This window comes from Haemaphysalis longicornis, unplaced genomic scaffold (assembly GCF_048455015.1).
Source record: "Haemaphysalis longicornis isolate Haplotype H1 unplaced genomic scaffold, Haemaphysalis longicornis Haplotype H1 scaffold_23, whole genome shotgun sequence".
Taxonomy (NCBI): Eukaryota; Metazoa; Arthropoda; class Arachnida; order Ixodida; family Ixodidae; genus Haemaphysalis; species Haemaphysalis longicornis.
Window position 1 is genome coordinate 2621523 of NW_027526306.1, and position 20883 is coordinate 2642405.

General features: G+C 44.9%; 1 protein-coding gene across 1 annotated transcript; it reads right to left on the reverse strand.

The window, feature by feature from the left end:
• Positions 1 to 395: 395 nt before the first annotated feature.
• Positions 396 to 14529, reverse strand: LOC144172521 (uncharacterized). Its single transcript, XM_077701203.1, has 5 exons — positions 14390 to 14529; positions 12438 to 12619; positions 5878 to 5957; positions 1573 to 1674; positions 396 to 473 (listed from the first exon to the last, which is right to left on the reverse strand). Exons 1-5 carry the CDS (start codon positions 14519 to 14521, stop codon positions 466 to 468), a joined length of 504 nt encoding a protein of 167 aa, XP_077557329.1. The 5' UTR covers positions 14522 to 14529; the 3' UTR covers positions 396 to 465.
• Between the last annotated feature and the right edge of the window lie 6354 nt (positions 14530 to 20883).

Consider the following 20883-nt stretch of genomic DNA (forward strand, 5'->3'; position numbering starts at 1 on the left):
CCTGTTTAGCAATTTTCCAACAAACGTTTTGACACAGAGAAAGCCCGGTTTCATGCACGCACCCTTGGTACAGAGATCGTATTAGAGGTTTTTGTTCAAGAAACCGGTTTATGGTAAGTTAAGTCAGGTTTTTGACAAAACGCCTTCGGTCCGACCCAGAAAGCTTTCGGTTTATTTACATTGCATGTTTTAAAAATTATTCACTTGTAATGGAGACTGGACATAATTTCTGGGCTACTTTCGCAGTCAATTACTGTAGAAGAGGACGTAAGGTGAAGAACAAGCCTAAGGACCGTCGCCTCTGGAAGGGGAGACCATAGCTTCTTTGGTATCACATGAACCTTTACAAGGAAAATTACTCTTTTAAGCCAGGCTCATACCTGCGTCGGCGCACATGCCGGTCAATGTGGTGGTGCTGTAGACCTCAGTACGCCAGCTGCGGCGTTCACGCGTTGTAGAATTTATTTAGTGCCCTGTAGAGAGCAGAAAAAGGAAATTGTGAATTACGGCAACTACATAGAGGTGCTGGTAGAGAACAGAATGAGCCGAGGTCGGGCAGCCAATGGCGTTGTTACGTGCAAAAGCAAAGCCACTGGACGGTCAGAACACAAAGCATGTTGGGCACGGTGTACTTTTGAAAACACGAAGAGGGACAAGACGTTTATGCGTTCTTACAAAATCGACCCAAAAGTTGTGTATAAGCTGTTTTGCTGTGAACATTACAACGACGTAGCCAGAAGGCGGTCTCTTAGCCTACAACCCAGCGTCCGGGGTAATTGTGGTGCTAGCGCCATATTTGCCCCTGGTGAGCCTGGGGAAACTTTATTGCGTTATTATTGCCTTAGCAACGTCGCTGCCATGTTGGCCTTCAAAGCGTTATAATTGTCATGGAGACTATGGGGGGGGGAGATGTGATGCTCTCGTCTCTTATGCCACATAGATTCCGCCCCCCTTCGGGCCCCACGTTTTCACTGGGAAACCACCGGTCGGCTGCATCCACCGGGCCAGGTCCACTGCGACCGGCGCGCAGCCAGCGCAGCTACGATGCCCGGTGTACGCCGCTAAGGTAGTAACGACGCCAGCACGAATATCACTTCAAAGCTTTATTCCTGCTACGTGCGTGAACGCGACTTGCGGCGACAAACACCGATGTCCAATACAACACAGACAAGGTTTTCTCTCATCAAACATAGCTTCACGACGTAAAAACAAGGTTCTCACCTTTTGCTAACAGCACTCAAACAGACTTCACTTTACAATTCATCCTGGTGTTCTTGGCGTCATTTCGAAGCACCATAATGTCGGAGGGAGCAAACACGAGAAATCTCCCACTACATGACACGCAGGGTGGCCTCGCCGCCTCGACATGCGGAAGCAGCAGCTGCGGTGACCGTTTTCACGCCGGAGAGAAGCGGAAAGAAAACAAATGACAGGAGGAGTGTTGTTCCAGCACCCCTGCCTCTAGGAGCGCAATAATAAAACCGAAACCAGAAAAAGTAACATCGGCCTGACGTAGCTCACCACCCAACTGCATATCTGGCGTGTATCATGTGAAAATTTTACTTTCCTTACCAACGTCACTAGAAGGGCTTGGAGAGGCCTCCACGACAAAGCAATGTTTACCAACGTACAAGAATGTCCAGCTTATTGCGGGTAGAGAATAATTTGGGTCACCTGAAAATAACAGTAGAAGAGAAAAAAATATTTGCGGCGTAGACTATTACACCCGTGATGGCACTCGCATTATCAAAAAGCACGTGGCCCTACCAACAATGCACAAGCAATATGGTTAAGAAATAGAAGGCGTCCGGATTTTTGAGTCTACGGGCGCACAGTTCGTACGCGAACGTGCACACTCCACTTTGCAAATTGGCGTCACATATGTACGAAGGCTGCCAATGAAGAGCATAAGAGTTCAAAAAATTATACGTCAAAATATTGGTCAGCATCGTGGCTCTCATTATGGTGCAACGTAAGTTATTATTTTATCTTGAGGTGTGTAAAATGAGAAAAAGAGTTGGTCAGGCTGTATTGTAAACTAATTATTAAGAAACATAAAAATGACAAGATAAATGTCATTACACATGAAAACGTTATCCTCATTTCGAATACCAAATAACTTTTAGAAAACACAGTGTAATCTTTATTAAAAAACCCTCGGTACTAAATGTGGGTCATTTGGAGTTTGGAGTGTCCAAATAAGTGCCATAGAGTGTGGAAAAGACTCTCTAGGCAACAACGAGAACACTGGTCGTGTATTGTTGCAGGCGGTGGAATTTGAAACTTTTCATGTGAAACGACGCGTAACTTTCTGTCGGGCACCACAACCACAAAAGCTCTGAACGCTTTTTTGTTCGACATAAAGAAGCTCTACAACCTTCCTAATAGCTTGGTTTTGACGGCGATGAACCACGCGGAGAACGATTTCGGAAACCTATAGTTCCAAAGTGCCGTGCAATCAGCACAGAACTGGAGGCACTGAACTTCAGCTCGTACATCACATCTTACAGTACAAGAACGCACTCTACCTACATTGGGAAGAGGTGTGTGTCTTTCGCCTAGACTAAGTTCCCTTGTGTGGAATCACTTCAAAGACAAATAAAGGTGGCCTTTAGGGGAAAACCATCCTGACGAAGTTTAGTTCTTCTATGGATTACCCAGTAATATACAGAAAAAGCGGCGTGAATGAGCCAGCCGAAATGCATTAACCACTTGGTGTCTCCTCTTTCGTACACACCTGTCGTATCCACCAGTCTCACTCACCGCGGAAGTTTCTGAGCATGGATCCCTGCGGTTCCTGTATATGAGCCTCACCAGTTTTGGGGAACTATTCAAGAAAGCCTGGCATTTCTCACTCACAAGTTTCCAGCTGCTCGAGTTAACAAAGCCTTGACGTTTGAGCACCCAATTAGCGTGGACGCGAAACCAGCAGAATTTGGCGGAGCACGCTTGGCATAATCAGCGAGCCCGATTGAGGACACTCACTTTGAAAAAGTACGGCTTGTTCAAATTTCTGCGCGGAGCGCCGTCTCAAATGAGGTTGCAATATGCGCTCTGTTGCGTAACGTAAATAACGCCGATATTCCCTTCAAAACTCCCGCCTCGCCTCAGCCTTTTTTCAAAGCTCCACCCTCTAAAAGCAGGGCGGAGCTGCTCCAATTTTCTCGGTGTTCTGCTGTTTTACTGAATAGTGTAAGCAATGTGGTTTGTGGTCTGAAGGTGGCCGCAGCGCAGCTCAGTGCAGGCCCAAGGCAATTAAGCAAAAGAGTTCACTGTAGCGACGGCAACCAGCCCTTCGCTGTGCCTTATTGTGGCTGACTTTGATTTAGGTGCGGATGGGGGGGTGTAGTATAAGAAATCGCCCATTGTCAGTGCGTCTGGACATCTTAAACTTGTTTTAACGTGGACGAGCGCGTTTTAGACGTTGGAGCCATGTCATCTGTCATCGATTGTATTTTTAGTGTGTATGAAGATGGTTGCCATGAGAAAATCTTGCCGTCTTTCTGCTCCTCTGGTTCAGGTTAGACCGAAATGTTGGGTAGGACCGAAAACCTTCGCGACTGTAGCAGCACTGACAGAGGGAGGCTTGGAATACATCGTTTGGCAATTTGTTGCTGTTTACTTTGTTAGTGGCGTGTCAAGTGCAAGCAACTTCGTGGCTTCGGCGCTTCCTTTTGCTAAAGTAGACACCATGGTTGGTTGAGGATCGCGTCGAAACACATGTTCCACAAATAATCTAGGTGTGTTTGCTTGACACGACAACTTTGAGGAAACTCGTGGTTGATATAGCAAGGCCGTCTTGAACTCGTGAGATCTGTCACGGCAGATGTTGTGGCGTGGTTCATTTTTTACTGCCGCAGTAGCAGTCCCATTTTTAGCCCTCAGATCTTTTTCTCTAGCGGAGGAGGAATTTAGAGTTAGTTACAGCTATCAGGTGAACTACCCCCTTCGCGACTACTTCCACAGAAGCTTTCAGTCTGCTGGTATGTGCGCAACAAGATCACTGTACGTATTTGTTCTGCTTTTTAAGTGTTTCGACGGACATCGCTTCCGCAGGAATTACCGCGTGTCTATACGATTGCACCCTATCGTGCAGATAAGTTACCGTCGGCTCCCAAAGCAGTTTCGAACGAGGGGTTGAGTGACTTTGGGTTTCATTTATCGTGAGCAGTGGAACCCCGGTAATACGACTTTCAAGGGGCAGTGAGAAAGCGTCGTAAGACCAGGGTGTCGTACGAGCGGGGTGGGGTACGACGGTCTCAGGCGACCGGTTGGCTAAAAACATACTTAAACTGCCATATTTAGCGCCTTCTCACGTGATTTGCGTACCTTTAACAGAAATCCTAAGTTTAAAAAAACAACGCCTATCTGTGCCCCCTCCCCTTTATGGCGTCCAGCTAGCCCACCAGCGAAGTACCACGCGCTACTCGATATAAGGATGGCTTGGTCCAGCAAATTGACAGCGAAAATGGCGAGTGTAAAACTGCGACGGCACAACGAAATGAACGATAGTACAAGGCCCAGATGAATAAAAACCAGCATTGCCGTACATGGTGGACACACACCTTGTATGGCACAAAATGGGAGATTGGAAGAAAATTTTGTAGGTTGGGTTTAAACCGTGGCCGCCCAAATAAAACTGTTGCCGCAGAAACGTTAGTACTACTTGCACCACCGACGACACGACAGCGCGTACAAACTAGCTGTCTAAACGAACGTATTCTAATACTGCAGTGGCTGTCGAGTTTAAACGTGCTTCAACCCCCTGCGAATAATTTTGTGTGAATAATTTTGAGCATAAAAGTACAGAAGTGGCAAATAATAAAATGAATGCCTCTTTTGCCATGGGACATTCTCGAAACCTGATACTGGCCTGAGCGCCCAGCGATGGTGCTTGAGTATTGCGATGCCTGGTGTATGGATGCATGGCGTTAGTTGTATCGTTCTGCGTTGCAAAGGGACTATATGACATTCCACCTTCTCAACTACAAAATTTCTAGAAAAGCGTTCCAGCTTTTATAACCCACATGGCGGGCTTGCAGGCGCTTGACACATTTTCAAACTTGAACTCGGTACACTCCGCGCACTCGGATGCCTCTAAATTGATCACCCAACGTTACGCATTCAACCCACTATCGCCGAGTGGAAACCGTAACTTCGATTGCAAGGCCTGTGAAGACGCTTGGTACTTTTTAAGGTTCAGCTTTGCAGCTATGCAAAGTAACGCTGAACGTAGGCCTTTAAGGTTGCTTGGAAATAAGGCCATGGCTTTGAATGGCGAGAAAACAACACTTACGTAGACGTAAAGTTGGCGATAATATTTGCATATGTGCAGTCATACACAAATGAAATGCGCTCGCGGAAATATGAATCGGAACACGCAAATACCGCAGTTTCTTTCTATGCAAGTCCAATTCTAGCATGGCTTCATAACAGTAGCAAATTTCGGAAATGACACTTTCCAGATATAACACAACGGCGTCATTACGTCTTTTCCACAAAACATATTCGTCAATTTTGCTTGTTCTTGCTGATATTTTATTTGGGCTTACATTTCTTTACGACTGTACAAAAATTAGGCACGGATGCTTTGCCATGAACGCATTCAAATGTGTGCTTACTTTACCACAAGTCTCCCATATTTTTTTCTTGTTTCTTGTAGCATACCCTAACCTATCGCTTTAACCGATAGATATTTGCAATATTCAGCTGCAAGTTATCTGTTTCGGTCAATCCTAACAAAAAACTCTTTTTTTGTTTCGTTTTTCACTAAACGTCTCAAAATATTTAAATGGTAAATGTAGCCTTGCGTGCTTTTGTCTCTTGCATTATCAAGTGTACACACTGAATGAAAGACGTTTTTTCAGGGATACTTACGGGAATCAAAGTTAGAGTACACCCGGTCGTACCGCTGAGTGTTGTTGTCGAAAAATGTCAGATTTAATGTGGCTTGCAACCTAAAGGAGTGAAACAACTGCAAAAAATTATAAAATTGCCGGGCAGCGCGCAATTTTATGAAAACGAAGAGATCTTCCTATACATCCCCACATAGCGGAGAAAAATTTGCATTTGCAGGGACGCACATCTCCGAGATGTAAAGTAAGGTGTGAGTATATTTCTTAGAGTCTCCCTCGCTCCATGAAAAAAAAAACATTCTGCAACACGTCCATCTTTGATGGTATATCAATATAATTAACAGCACAATTAAACCCAATATGGTTATCCATCTTGAAGAAGACTTACACAAACACAAGAATCCACACTTTCGTGAATGTACTGCTTGACACAACGTTTTTTTGTAGTCGACTTCACGAAGCATCACCTTGATGCGAAATTGTCATACATACTTCATCGTTTGCCTCATTAGGTTGTACAAACAACGATTACAATAAAACTGTAATTAAATGAATAACCTTGCTTCCGAGGCAGCAAAAGGGGCTATCGGCTATTCAATATCGATGGTACGGAGGCCACAAGTGCGTATTTTGTTCAGCGTTGTGATTGCGCTGATCATTACTTCTTTAATCATGCCGAGACAGCAGTGATTTTGTTTGTACTCTAAATGATTAAATACGGCGTGGTGCCTTCAGGAAGGGAAGAAGGAAAAAAACTTTATTAAGGAAGGATGGCCCGAAGCCGCAGGGGAAGGGGGAGGGCAGGAAGGACGCTAGTAATGACCAGCCATCGACGCCGCAAAGACAAAGCTCCAGAGTGCTGTCAAGGTGTCCCTGACGCGCCGAAAGGGCCGAATCCACTCTTCGTAAGAGTGAACCCACGCCGGGCGGTGTTGGGCACGAAGCACAGCAAGGCCCGGGCAAGACCAGACGAGGTGCGGAAGGTCAGGCTTCGTTGTTCTATGGCATGCGTAGCAGAGCACATTGGGGTCCTAGAGATAAGGGGAGAAACTGGGAGCAAATCCGGTCTTTGGAGGTCCTGCGAGGTCTACAGAATGGAAGTTTCCCGCCAAGGTTGACGTCGGAGAACCTGCCGGTGGTATGTTGTTGCCTTGTTTGGATTCATTGCCCGAAGGGTCAAAGTGAATATCCCGTCCTCACCACCATGCGACGAGGCCAGCGGTTATGGCGAAGCTGGAACGGGCCCGGTTGAGAAAAACCTGGGCGCCGCGAGATAAGCCAGGAAGCAGAGGATGCGTGTTCTGGGGTACTGATGACTGGAGGTGAAGGCGCCGGGCATGTCGGCGACGCTGGCGCTCCTCGTCAGTATTGAAGTGGGCTCCGCTGGCTATGGTCTCCCCGGGCTGACGGCGGTACGACGAAGATGCCTCGCTCGCCAGCCTGTGGGCGCTTTCATTACCGGGATTCCCCCATGGCCAGGGATCCACCGTACTGTTACGGGCGTGTGGAAGGTGTTGTGCAGAGAGCTGCATGATCTTTTAATGCAGTGTGCTGCATAGTATTTCCGTGGAATTCCTATAAGAGAACGTAAGGCCTCGGCACAGTCCGTGAAAATGAGCACATGGTGGTACGCGTGCTTATTGCATGCCTGCAGAACGGAACGTGCTAGGCGTAGGCCTTGTTGAATAGCGCGCAGCTCAAGGGTGGTAGTGTCCGGAATGGAGCCGACGATGTAGGCTGTAACGCTGCGTCCATTGCTTTTTTTCTTTTCCAAACTTTGTGAGTATCAGTGTAAGAGTTAATAGAAGAAAAAAATGTTTTCCAGCTGTCAGTTTTTGCCTCTCGTCTAGTTTCGCCTGCTAGCTGGAGAGGTCCCGAAGCTCTCTGCCTGGTAAAAACATAGAGACCCTGGGCTCCGACGGCCACCCTTTTAGATTTATATACTTCACCTAAAAACTCATTAGTACAGTCGTGTATAACGTGAGTATGGGGGCTCAGGGTCCGCGGTGTCGCCAATAACGTCACCAAGATTACTGAAGGTGCCCCGTGCGGAGCTCTCCCAGCACTATTGAAGACGCACGATTGTGCGTAATGGTTTAGATCTGTTCTGCAGCATTTTAACTCACACTGCACCACTGAAATCCACACCGACGTAGGTGTTCTGGAATTTGTCGCTGTTCTGGTGCAGATACGTCATTGGGCGGTGTATGTTATCAAGTACACGAGCCGCACGTCATCAAAAGCTGTGACGGGCAATATGGTCACGATAATGGGATGTCCAGCCCCGGTCTTTGCAACCCACAAATTCAGCCTCACCTATGCGTACTCCACTGCGCGGTAGTTACGGATCAAAATTTGCTGTGATGACTAGTGATTTTCGCAGTTCATCTAGCTTGCTTGCTTTTTGGGCCCCACAACAAAGAGAATATCACTGTCAGCGTTCTGTCACCGACACACTAATGCTGACTGTTTCTGAGGCCTCCATGTCGAGACGGCTCCTGGTGACGACGAACATTTCGACATATGTCCCGTAACCGTTTCTGCTGGTGCACCCTACCCTTTGACGTTCGGTCAAGACAACGCAACGATCCTTCGCTGATACCCTTCTTCAACTAGCTCCAAATGCCGATTTCCCACACCCCCTTCTACCTTCACAGCGACGTCTTGTACCGCGCCAATAGGGCATGGCTTTTGATCGTCGTTCATGAGAGATACTGCCCAGCAATCCTTCGTGCCATGCATAAAGAGGCACTTTCTGGTCACCTTGATTTTTCACGCACTTTTCAACGCATTTAAAGCGGTTTTTACTGTCCCAGAATAGAACGCATACACAGAGAGAGAGGAATTTTATTGAAATGAAATAAACACAGAAAGGTCGGCCTGACGGTAGTATATCTGGCCAGCTATTCTGTGTGTGGGAAGGGAAAGTGGAGGAAAGAGTGTGGATAGAGGACGAGAGAGATGAAGATGGCGGAGAAATAAATGAAGGGCTATGTATAGAAGATGCCTATACCGATACGGTGTATGTGTTAAAGTTGAGCCGGACGGGCCTCAACTACAATATCTCTGAGAGGCCGCTGCTGCGCAGAAATGTCAGCACAGCTTTAAATGCACTGTAGGAACGCTTCGCGTCTGGCCAAGGCCCCAGCAGCACTTCCTCCGACACCACACGACAGTCCAAACGGGCCAATGTTCTCACTAATTGTTCTCGAGGTTGCGCATAGCGTGGACAGTGGCAGAGAACATGCGAAATAGTCTCTGGTACATGGCATGTCTCACAGTCGGGATCACTCGTAAAGCCAATGAGGTGCTTGTAGCGACGGGTAAAGGCTACGCCAAGCCGTAGTCGGTGAAACAGCGTGGCGTAGTTTCGCTGAATACCAGGAGGTAACCAAAACTTGCAGTCGGGGTCCAGGCGGTGTAATCTTCTATGACGATTGTCAGGGTGGGACCAGTGATTCGCCGAGGCGTGGCGGAGAATGGTAGACAGAAGGGCGGTCGTGTCCGTCCTTGCGAAGGGCAGACGTACAACATCTGCATTTGCAGAAACCTTCTTTGCCTCCTGGTCAGCCCAGTCGTTACCAGCTAGCCCGCAATGGCCTGGTACCAGAGTCGGCAGTGTAAACTCCCTGCGAACTTTTCCCCAGGCCAATTGCAACCCGAAAATCCGCCCACACATCTCTTTGAAAATTTCATCACGGATTTAGTAGGCCTATTTCCGAAGAGCAAATGTCTAAATGGGTGGTTGATTGTGTGCGTGCTCTACTGCTCTACCTCACAAGGCGCAAAGAAATAACAGCAGTAATGTGTGATAAATCTGTGGTTGTTGCCGATTTTCAACTTCACAGTGTTATTTTGCCACATGCAGATCCCCGTGTTATATTCAGCTTCCGTGGAATGCAGATCACAGACAATATAGTTGACGACGTCTTAGGTTCTTGCGATAACTACTTTCGCCACTGAACGTTCTGCCATCGACAGATCAATGAATGAACGAACACACAAACCCCACCCTCGCAAACACATTGTCCAAGTATGTCGTACCCGACGGTAAATACTGGGATGCCGCTCTGCCCGTCATCACATAGCTATACTGCGAAGCACAAAATTGGGGGCAAGCTCTTTTCGTCCTCCTTTACGGCCAAGTTCTGCGCAGCTTCACCCACAGAACTTTCTCGTTCTCCAGCCACAGCAATTCATCGGTCGCCCTAACTCGCTGTCTTGCCGAAGAGGCACGTCACTTATCCCGCCTTTAAAATGTTGCCACACAGGCTCAATAGAAGGCTTGGTGGGATTGATGACACCCTGCCATCAACTACACAACAAACGCTGGCTGCACCACAAATTTCGGCACTAGTACTCTGGTCCCTTCGTTTCTCTGCAGACCTTAGGAGAAATCAACTGCATGATCGCTAAAGTAACCTCCTACCATCATCACTCGATCCGCACTCACATTGACCACGTTGCCTGCTTGAAACTGCTAAAAAATTAATCGGCGCTAAAACAGGGATGAAGAAGAAACGCTGCCGCTACAGCCAAGCCTAACAAAGCTTCAGTGCTGATTCTGTTTTTTGAACCCCCCGGAAAATTGTTACGATGGTACCAAAATGAAACAAAGCAGTTTTTATTACGCAGCCCAAATTATGCAGAGAACGAGGAGAAAAAGTCTTCGCGGTATCTTCCGGCCCTGAATATCCGGAAGATAGCGCGAGTCACGCGCTGAGAGAAAAAAAAATGTCATAGTAGCGCTTCGGGCACCGGCAAAGGACCTATGCACCATTGTCTTCGTCTGCGCACCCTCCACTGTAAACAAATTCATTTTACCTGCTACATCCGTAATGATATGCTACTTTTAGTGTATCACAATGGGCGATCCAAACAGCAGAAGCAGGAGACAATGATGAAAGAAAGGCGTTTGCAAATAGGGAAGACAACGCCACGCGAACACTATGCTGCACCAGTGACAAAGGTATGAACTTTTATCAGCACGCTTTCGATACAATTATTGCACCTTTAAGACTCCTGCTATTGAGCCAGCGAAATAGCGAGAGGGTGTGTCAGAGAGAGAGATAGAGTACACTGAATTGGCTGAGGAAAGGAGTCAATGACAAAAGAAGTCCTGATGCTGGTGGCGAGCCGAAGGCTGAATGTCCTCCTCTCTAGGATGCTTTTACATTGAATTAGTCGAGAGAAAGAGCATACTTTTTATTAAAAAGGAAAACGCAGAGAGGTTTGCCGACTTCAGCCTGCTGACATGAGTGTGCCGAGAAAATCGAAAAGCGGCAGAAGGTCAAGTTAAGCAGAGTAGCAGTATAAAGAAGAACAGAATAAAAATAAACTGCCCTGCGGCTGGTGTAGAGTTGAAACTTTGTGGCAATGAAGGGAATGCTACAATGTCATAGACACAACTGGATAAACTAGGACAGTTCACACGGGGCTTTTCACTGAGCAGCTCGGCGTTTTAGTGGCTTGGCGTGGTAGTGGTCCTGGGGGGAGGAAATTTTGTTTGTAAACGGCGCCTCGATTAGGCATAACCAGAAAACTTTAGTAACATTTCCGCACCTTTTGAGCGCTGTCGTCCGGTTCTTTTCAGAGACCTCAGCCGCCCTTTTCCCTAGTCATACCTATAATCCGGTTCTCCCACTACTCTTCTATAGGCATTTCGGAGAAAACGTCCGGTAGGCATGCTCAGGTGACATGGGCCAGATTCTCATTGGCATCACTTAAAGATTCACTGAGAGAGTCGGGAAGACCTCACTGTGAACATGGTGCCAGATGTGATTATGCTCTAACGTGAGAGATGTATCTGGTACTTGTAGATTCGGCAGGAGGGAAGGTAATAGGTAGTAATAGCAGGTTGACCGATCGAACGGTCCCGCGTGGACCTGGCTCCTTGGTTAAAATACGAGCTCGGCGTGCCTAGAGAATAAGTCGTCGGGCTACGTAATGGGCCTCGTTCTCCTTGATGCCCCAGTGCGCGGGATTCGAGACCAGCTGTTCAGGGTATTGCAGGGGCTCCTGTGCAAACGTTTTACCGCTTCTGGGATATGCGTACAGCGGCAAAGGTTTGGGGAGCAGTGTTAGAATCTGTAATAATTTTGGACGGGGTGCGCCGCAATTGAAATATAACTCATTCGGGAGGCGAGTGTGTGCGGCTGCAACAAGATCCAGGTTATCACAAACCTAACGCCCTACTATAGGCCATGTCGAACGCCCGAACACCCGTTGAAATATTCATGTGTTTCTTATTAACTCAAATTCAGCAATGTCCGGAGACAGTGGCATAGCAAAAATATTTTGCAGGCGTTATACAACGCGGGTAAAAAAATAAATGTGCCCATTCCCCCATGTTTTATTCCTTTTCTGGTTTTAACAACCAGACATATGCTCGTTTTTTGTTTGTGTAATGTAATACATTCGACGTGGGAATAGCATCTGCGAAGTAAAGGGCGAAAGAAAGGGGGCGTGATGAATGCAGCCCTCAAAAAGAATACTGTCGTCAGTTGGTACATTTTTACCGTAATTCTACTCTGTCATGATAAACAATCCTTACAATAAAAGGAATCACACAAATATTCTTACGTGTTAGAAGTGTCTTCACTTGTTATCGATAAATTTACGTAGTAGAAGAACATTTGCAATTTATGAGGCCCTATAGGTGTCCTCGTAAATCCTGTGTAAGGGCACAACGACTCGTTGTATTTTTTCGAAATGTCGTATGTTGCTTTTAGCATCTGAATCTTTATATCTTTTCTGGACGTGAACTGAAAATCAGTACCCAAGAAATGTAATAACAAACTATATTACGAATCAAGTATTAGGACTCATGCATTTTGAATATCTTTGAATATTAATATATCAAGATGATTTTTTTTAGTATTTTTAAGAATATTTACTATCAAGAAAAGGTGAGCAGGTCTTTTGACTTCAGTGAACTTGTTCTGCTATTTTATATAATTTGCAGCGCAACAGAAGTCGAGCAATGTTTTCACTGATGTGAACCCAATAATTAAAACGTGGTAGCAATAGCATTCATTATCTTTTGGAGGGAGCACCATTTAGGTTCCTATTTGGTTAATTATTACTTATAAACAAACAAAATGCCTACTCTTTCACTTTTTAGGACGCAACAATTCATATCTGTTTCATTTTATTAGGCTAGGTAATAACGTCAGAATTGATGCGATGCCATATCAATAACTTTTGAGCAAGGCATTACCGTAGTGTATTTATCTCCTACATTTTATGCACTCAAAGAGCACAGTTGCATTAGTGTTAGTTTTAGAGGTAATTTCTTTTTGATATTTTGTATTTAGTTTTTGTACTCATCTACCCGTTTTTATTATCTCGATGTAGGATGTCACAAGCTTGTAAGTAACTTCTCCGGTGTTAGATGAATCGTCGTGTTTTGGTTCACGACTTATTATCAGATAAATATGGTACGAACCCTGCCGAATGAATTTAATACTGAACGTTTTTTTATGTTCCTCGGGAGGTCCTCTTGTATCTATTTGCGAATTCGATCTCCCCTGAATATTTATAAGAACATCTGTCAAACAAAGTTGAAATCCGTTATTTCTATCCTGGAGCAATGAAAAATGTGAAGAAACAATTGTATCCCTAAGCAAGGATAATTTTGACAAAGTCAGTACACGGGACAAAAAAAATGCAGAAACCTCCAACGGCGATAATACGGTTGTTCAGATAGAAGGACAAATGTATGTATCCGGTATGACGCTCTGCCTTTCGTAACGGGACAGGTTAAACTGCAATGCTCGAAGTTCTCAGAAACCACGAAAACGTTTAGTTTTGCCTGAAATTCTTATCAACGTAAATAGTTTCAAAAGATGCAGCAGCACCGATGTAAAAACGTGTAGTATTATTCGGCACTTTATTATCATGCATTTTGCAATAACGCCTCTGAAGCCGTGTTCGTGTGTAGCTATAATAAATTGCTAAAGATAAATACATTTGTCAGAGGAGCCACGGAAGAGTTCACAATAATTTATATATGTTGGAAATTTGTTGTTCCAGACTAACTTGTTTTTTATGCTACACGCAAAAGCACACACACGTGAAACTGGCCACCACAAGGCTACAAAATCTATGTATAGAAAAAATTTGCTCCGTGCATGTAAATAAGCACAGACTTAAAAAGTGTCATGCTCTGATAAAAAGGTCTGGTGGGGAACGCAAAGACTCTGCAATAATACTCTGCATATAAAGATGTTTAGTCACGCTGATGTCTTGAATTATGTTTCAAAGGGTTTTTATTATGTTAAGAGAGAAAATTTTAAACGCGAGCACGTGAAGCAAAGATGCAGTTTTATTTGGTAGACTCACATTTCATACTGCTTCCAAACGAGTAGTTTATTTAGTTTCTGCCGTATACCTCAAAAAGGAATAAATGGTTGCTTAAAGCTTCTTTTCTTCTTGGTAATAACCGTTATAGAAGTGGAAAAACTAACCACGTTTCACTGAGCACCACTTGATCAAAATTTCAAACTTAGAGGAGATTCAAATGTTCTACATACGTTATAGCCATCCATAACGCTGTCGTATCCGCAAGCATCGGTGGTAATTGCAATACTCTTGGCCAACATGAGAGACACAAGAAATAAACAGGTTGTCAGACACGTTTCACTCCAGATTTGTGAAGACATCATTGAACGCACTTGCCGTTCGCAGTGCGAGTCTATTTAAAATAAAGTCCTATGTGCCACACAGCTTAAAAAATTCCCCCATTGTCACTTATCCCCAACGTCACAGAAGCTGAAAATTGGAACCACAAACAAAATGTCACTGCATGAATCACATACTTTTGACATCTGCCCTTATACTTCTGTAGAGTGTAAGGTTGTTCAGGCTTGTTGTCCCCTGAAGTATGAGCCTTCCAAATGTCACCGCTGGATAATTCAGGGAAGAATGCGGCATGTGAAAGTATACAGAAGGAGCAAACCATTTTGAGTCCTATTAACAACCAAAAAAGATCAAACCTATACAATAAAGATCCACTGTAGATGATATTTAGCCAGCGATTTCCCTTTTGCACTCATATTGTAGCATATTTGTAGCATAGGTGTTGAGGAACCTCGCATTTATCAATCAGGTGGCTACAAACATTATGTCGCCGTTAGGAAGTCATAAAAATTAAGGCGAAACCCTACAGTGGCGCCTCGGAGTCCACAACAGAAAGATCTCATTGATAAGTGGTTTTTTTCGCGGGAACCGGAAAATAAAACTTACTACCCTAAAATCGTAATATCCAAATAGATTTAAAAAAGACGAAAATATGCATGCTCTGTCAGCAATTCACGCTTATAGAGCCACATTGAAGTAACTGCTCAATTGATGCTGCTCTTTCTTCTTGTAAATATCCGCAAGTAAATTATTCCTGAATACAGGAAATGAACCAGACGGTACTTGTTGCTTTGGCAGACACTACCTTGTACAACGATCCCTGTAGTGCCGTAAATTAGTGGAGGCAGCCTCCGGGTGCTTGAACGTTTTCAACACCTAAGGAGTGCTCGATGTCGTCAACTGTTTCGCGTACAGTCGCCCATCGAACTTCACTATTGTCGCTCTTGAACAATGTCAGCAGAACGTTTTCTTTTTACTCATGCTTCGCACCCCACGTTTGTTTTACACCATATCCAAAAACTTGAAGCTGCGTTAGAAGTTACTCTTGCTGACCGACAACAGTGTTGAGTGTTGACACTGGCAAAGCGAGCTCACTTGCCAATTCCACGCGCTTCTTCTTGTAGTTCTATTCCAATTGGCAAACAATTTCAACTTTTGCTTTGCATTTCATTGAATTTGTCACAATCCTGGAAACACGGCCGTGCATAGCAACAAGGCAGAAAAAAGAAATCACTGGCGGGAAGCACGGTTCAAAGAGAAGTCGGGAAGGAAAGTCGCGCCTGCCGCAAGCATTGCGCGCCGTCTTCTTTGATTATGATACTATTTGTTACATGCGAGGTGCATCGCCTGACTTACCGTCAGTCTTGAAGGGAGCAGCCACGCATTGCCCTAATATTGGTGGCCGCAAAACCGGCGCTTCCATTCCGTCGGCGTCTCTACAATGGCTTGTTGGAATTTGGTCTGAGAGAGTATAAAAAAATAAACGTAAGATTACTTAAAATGTCAGTCGAGATCTACTTTCGCGATCGTATTGTACAGTTTCTGTCAAAAATGTGATCCTAAAAAATGTACGAAAATGCATTTTTTTTAAGGAACGTTGGCTGGGGACGAAAAAGAACCTATTAGACCAAAAAACAAAATATGCCGAATGGTATCGGCGACATTACACTATATACTGTAGTGCCACACCAACCACATTAGTAACACTAAAATTAGCTTGTTAACAACGCCATCAGGAGAGAATATAGCACTGTTAAAACATGTACCATGAATGGTCATTTTTGAATAAAAAACCAAAAGAAACAACCAAGACTTGTGCCACACTCTATTTTAAGCAGACAATGCCGTATACTACTATGCTGAAACACAGGACTGACTATGCGTGGTATCTTCATGCCGTATAGGGGCCTTGCCACGGTTTGTAAACTTTATATACATCATCCTAATGAATGTATTTTAAGTACGGAATTGTAAACGAACAATTTTTGCTATTTATCGCCAACACATTTAAAAAATAACCTTCGTGCTACGTTTGCGGAGACTGATTGCCGCTTGGTTATTCAAAGTAACAAAACAAGGTGACACCGGGTTATGGTTTTAACATAATTGGAGGAGTTAAATTTAAATTATACACTTTTGCAGACCTTCCGGACGTCCCTGTTCAATCTATCGTAGTACCCGTTATCACAAAGAATCTCAAATTGGAGTGTACTTCACTCGCAAAATTAAATTACGGAGCAAATGCAAAACCTAATTTTCGTTTAAAGATCCTCAGACAATCACTATGAAGCGGTTGTACAAAGCCTCGTTTATTGCTTTCGATTTTGTCTCGCCACCATACAAGGCCCTCCGAGGTCTCTGGGTGCGGTCACATGATTCTTCAGGCAAGTCTTCGGAGCAGCCTTGTTTATGAAATCCGCAGCTAATAGCTCTCCTCAATAAACTGATAACATTTTGTGGTCTTATATGCAGGCACCGTTAACCTCAATGTAACTTCTGGTTGAAAATAGCCGTAAATATAAGACAAGCCGAAAGTGAACGCTTCATGTGCAAGGCGCAATTGCGCACAGAAAGTTCCCACAAAAGCCGCTCCTAGGTCTAGTAAAGCTGTAGCAATAAAAAGTACTGAACACTCAGAGACAGGATTTGCGGCTTTAGAAATTAAAGCGTATAATGATGTTTGTTATTGCCAGATCCTTATCGATGTTCTGATAAAGCAGAATTCTTACTAAGCAGTTAATAAAGCATAACACAGCCAGAGCATGCACAAAGAAAGTGACTTGGCTTGTGTTTTTGAAATTTATTGACATTAGTGACCGCTCTGATAATAATTTCGTCTTGAGTCGTATTTTTTGGAATATACAGCATGGTTTGGTACGTATTAAGATAATTCAATCAGAGAATGAAAAATCTGGACGACAAAAGGCGAACACAAGGGCCAAGCCAAGCGGTTTTGCTCGGGCTCAGTTGATCTTTCCATAGAAATGATGTTTGAAATTACATTTAATTATTAGGAATACTGAAAACACATAAGTCAGGGGCCCATTTTATGAACATTTCTTGAACGAAACAAGATATATTAGTGTGTGAGAACTGTAAATGTCTACTATCTTACTAGAGAACATGGTTCTGCTCTCCGTCAGTCACTTATTATAGCTTACTGTTGCTTATTTTTACCTTTTTAATACATCAAGATGTACTAAAAAATTTAGGCCTGAATTAGGTACTCATTCCTGTTTATATCTTGCTTGATTTCTTTGCGCTGATTCCTAGTGTTGATGTAACCCCTCGTATTTTAGGCACTCGGTAGAAGGCAGTCTATTGTCTTTGTGTCGAAGCAAGACACAAATATTAACTCGTGAATCGTACTTCATGCTTTGCATTAAATTGCAAGAGCAATCCGAATACATTTCTCAGAACGCTCAGGGTATATTTAAATGCCAGTAATATGCTGAGTACAAATCGACCCTGGTTGAGAACTTTTTAACGCCGCAGAACTAGAAATGTTTGTGTGCCATTAAAAAAAGAAATTTTTGTGCGTACCCTAATGGGACCCGCCTAGCATTAGAGCCGGTGTTGTCGTGGTTGGCGCCGACTGTTAAGAAAAATACCTTGTCTGGTCCCTGTCTCGACAGATGGCGCTCGACCAGGAGCGGGAAGTTTCACCTACCGGAAAGTTGTCTTGCAATACGAAGGGGGCCAGGGAAATTTATGGCGTTTTACGCCTAAACCGAACCTTAGGCATCCTACATATTTTAAGCTTTGATGAAGATTTACATCGCTCAGTATTGCTTATATAATTTAATACTTTATATAGGCTGGTTAAGATGGCGCCGAGAAATCACGTGTATACTTTTCGCTCTAACCTTTTCTTCGAAAAACAAGTTATTTCGCTGTCCGCAATGCAAGAACCGTGCTCACACTAACTGCATAATCTGGCCGGATGCGGGACTGTTTAGTTGCAGTGTGGGAGGTGTCAGCGTATGCGCGACAGCTGCGATTGCGCCTGCTCAATCATCACCAGTACGCCTGCGAATGACTACGGTGAGCGTTCTGTTGTGAAATAGGTAAATATTGTTCTTTCGTGCCCTAGTATCGTTATTATAGCTGTGTCTCTTTCCCAAATATTTTGTTGCCGAAACCCGGGAGAAGGAACCTCTAGAGGTAAGCCATAACGAGCGGGTTTTGCTACTCTTAGAGCGCCTACTCACATTTGCAGATCGGGAAATAAAGCCGTACGTCGAAGGAGGCAATTTGGGGCCCATTGGAGCAGCCTATGAAGAAGAACGTTGGATAAGCTCATCCTTAAGAGATATCTGCCCTTCCCATCACGATATGTTCCTGAGCGGAAACGAGACCGACGCGGAGACGACGCCGATTTTGGCCTCCTGAGCCCCATCGCCAGCTCTTACAATCGATGCGACGCGGGACCGGACAATGGAGGCCCTACTCCAAAGTCGACGCATCGTACGACTGGACATCACGACAATCATCAGGCAAGTTGAAGACCTCCTCCCAAATTACGACCATCAATAGGTGAGTTAAACGGTCTTCCGACCAAGTTGACAGAACATCAAAACAAACCATGGAAGATTAACCTAGAAGTGGAATATTCTGTAGACATTATCATTCTGGAGGCCGAGTTTGAAAGCGCATTAAACTTTGACGACCTCTTTTGCGCGGCCAAAGCCAAGCTTGAACCTAAAATAGTTGAAACAAAGAAAGCTCATGAAAAGCAGATACTTCTCTCAAAGATCGAATTCAAGCAGATCGCAGGGAACGCCGGGTAATCAGACCAGATATTTGAAAAGTAGCAAGTCAAATGCAAATCATAGTCATACCGCGGAAAACGATGAAGGCGGACATAAAATAAAACTGGATTCACAAGGTCTAACGCCAATGCAACACCAACCACATGGTGTATGGTCCCGAGGACACTGAATGCGAAGGAGGTATTACTGCCGATGCATTAATGGCGCATAGGGCACTGAGAAAGCAGTACATGCGAAAGAATAAGGAAACATCTAAAAGAAATCGTTCAAGGAAAGCGGACTTCAAAAATTGTTGTACCCCTACCCCAGCACAGTTCAAAACGAATCACATGCGCCAGCTGGTTGTGAGCTAAACCAAGAAAACATGTCCACCTTCTGATAGGAAGGCGTACAGCGCACCTCTACTCAAAGCACTTTGATGGAGCAGTAGCGAACACCCAAAACGAAACTGTGCGTTTTGAGAAGAGCCGCAACTAGAATACGGCTTACGTGCATCAGGCTGCTAAAAGATAAAATTGCTTGTGGAAACACAAATCCCTCCAACCCTGACAAAGAAACGAGTTTAACTATTCTTAAAAGAATGCATCTAGGTGGTGCGTAGCTTCGTTGACAGGTCCACGAAAGTCAAGGTATTGTTACCATCGATGTTGTTGGAAGCCGGCATGCGTGTGTTGAACACTTTTGGCTCCTTCGGACCTGAAATTAGCTTTCCACGAACTGAAAATCCTTTCGCCCCTAACCATACTCATTCATTCTTGCGCAGGAGAAGATGATGGGAAATAAGTAGATATCATTGTCTTGTTCCTTACTACCATCATCATAAGTGTGTTCGAATAAAGACACTATCGGGAGGGGTATCCGCCACTGCAGCTCGTGCCTTTCTCCACACGTTCTTCGGCTGCCCCGTCTATTTCTTCATCTTCCCCAAGGGATGTGGCGGCAGCCCCAGCTGGTTTTTGACCATGAAGAGGAGCCAGTTTCCCTGCATACGCTCTTTCGCAGTGCACTGGAGCGGATGTTGTTCTCACATACCAGGTAGCCTAGCTGCTGCAGGAGACCGAGTGTGCGCGCATGGTGAATGCAGTGGCCGCAAAGTTGGAACCGGGCACGGTTTAGGCCCATCCGCGAGAAATCCCGTCGCGGCGCCGTAAGCTTGCGGGTTGCCTGGTTTCCGGAAGTGCAAAGCAAGCACCGCTCCGGCACCCCACTGGAAGGGGCGGCTATCGTGGCCTTAACAGATAATTCCACGATTTAGCAATGTAACGGAGAGCGCGTCTAGTATGGAGACGAGGGGGCTCGGGGGCGTCAGAGTTGCAGGAGCCAGGTGTTGCGGCAACATGCTTTGAAAGATCCTGCCGCCCACCTGTTTTGGAGTTGTTGGGTGCTGGCAAGCTTACATCGGTGCAAGGCATTATTTATTGCGAAACTATCTCCGGCCAATCAGTGCCCTAAAACAGGTAGACTTTTCCAGATTCAGACTAAGGCCTGTGGCCTGTAATCGACACAAAAAAGCGCTATGCATCATACGCGCCCTTCCAGGTTTCTTGGGACGATGAGGCTTTCAGCGCTTTCAGAACACAAACTTGTGGCACAGAAATCCTCTTCAAATGATTTTA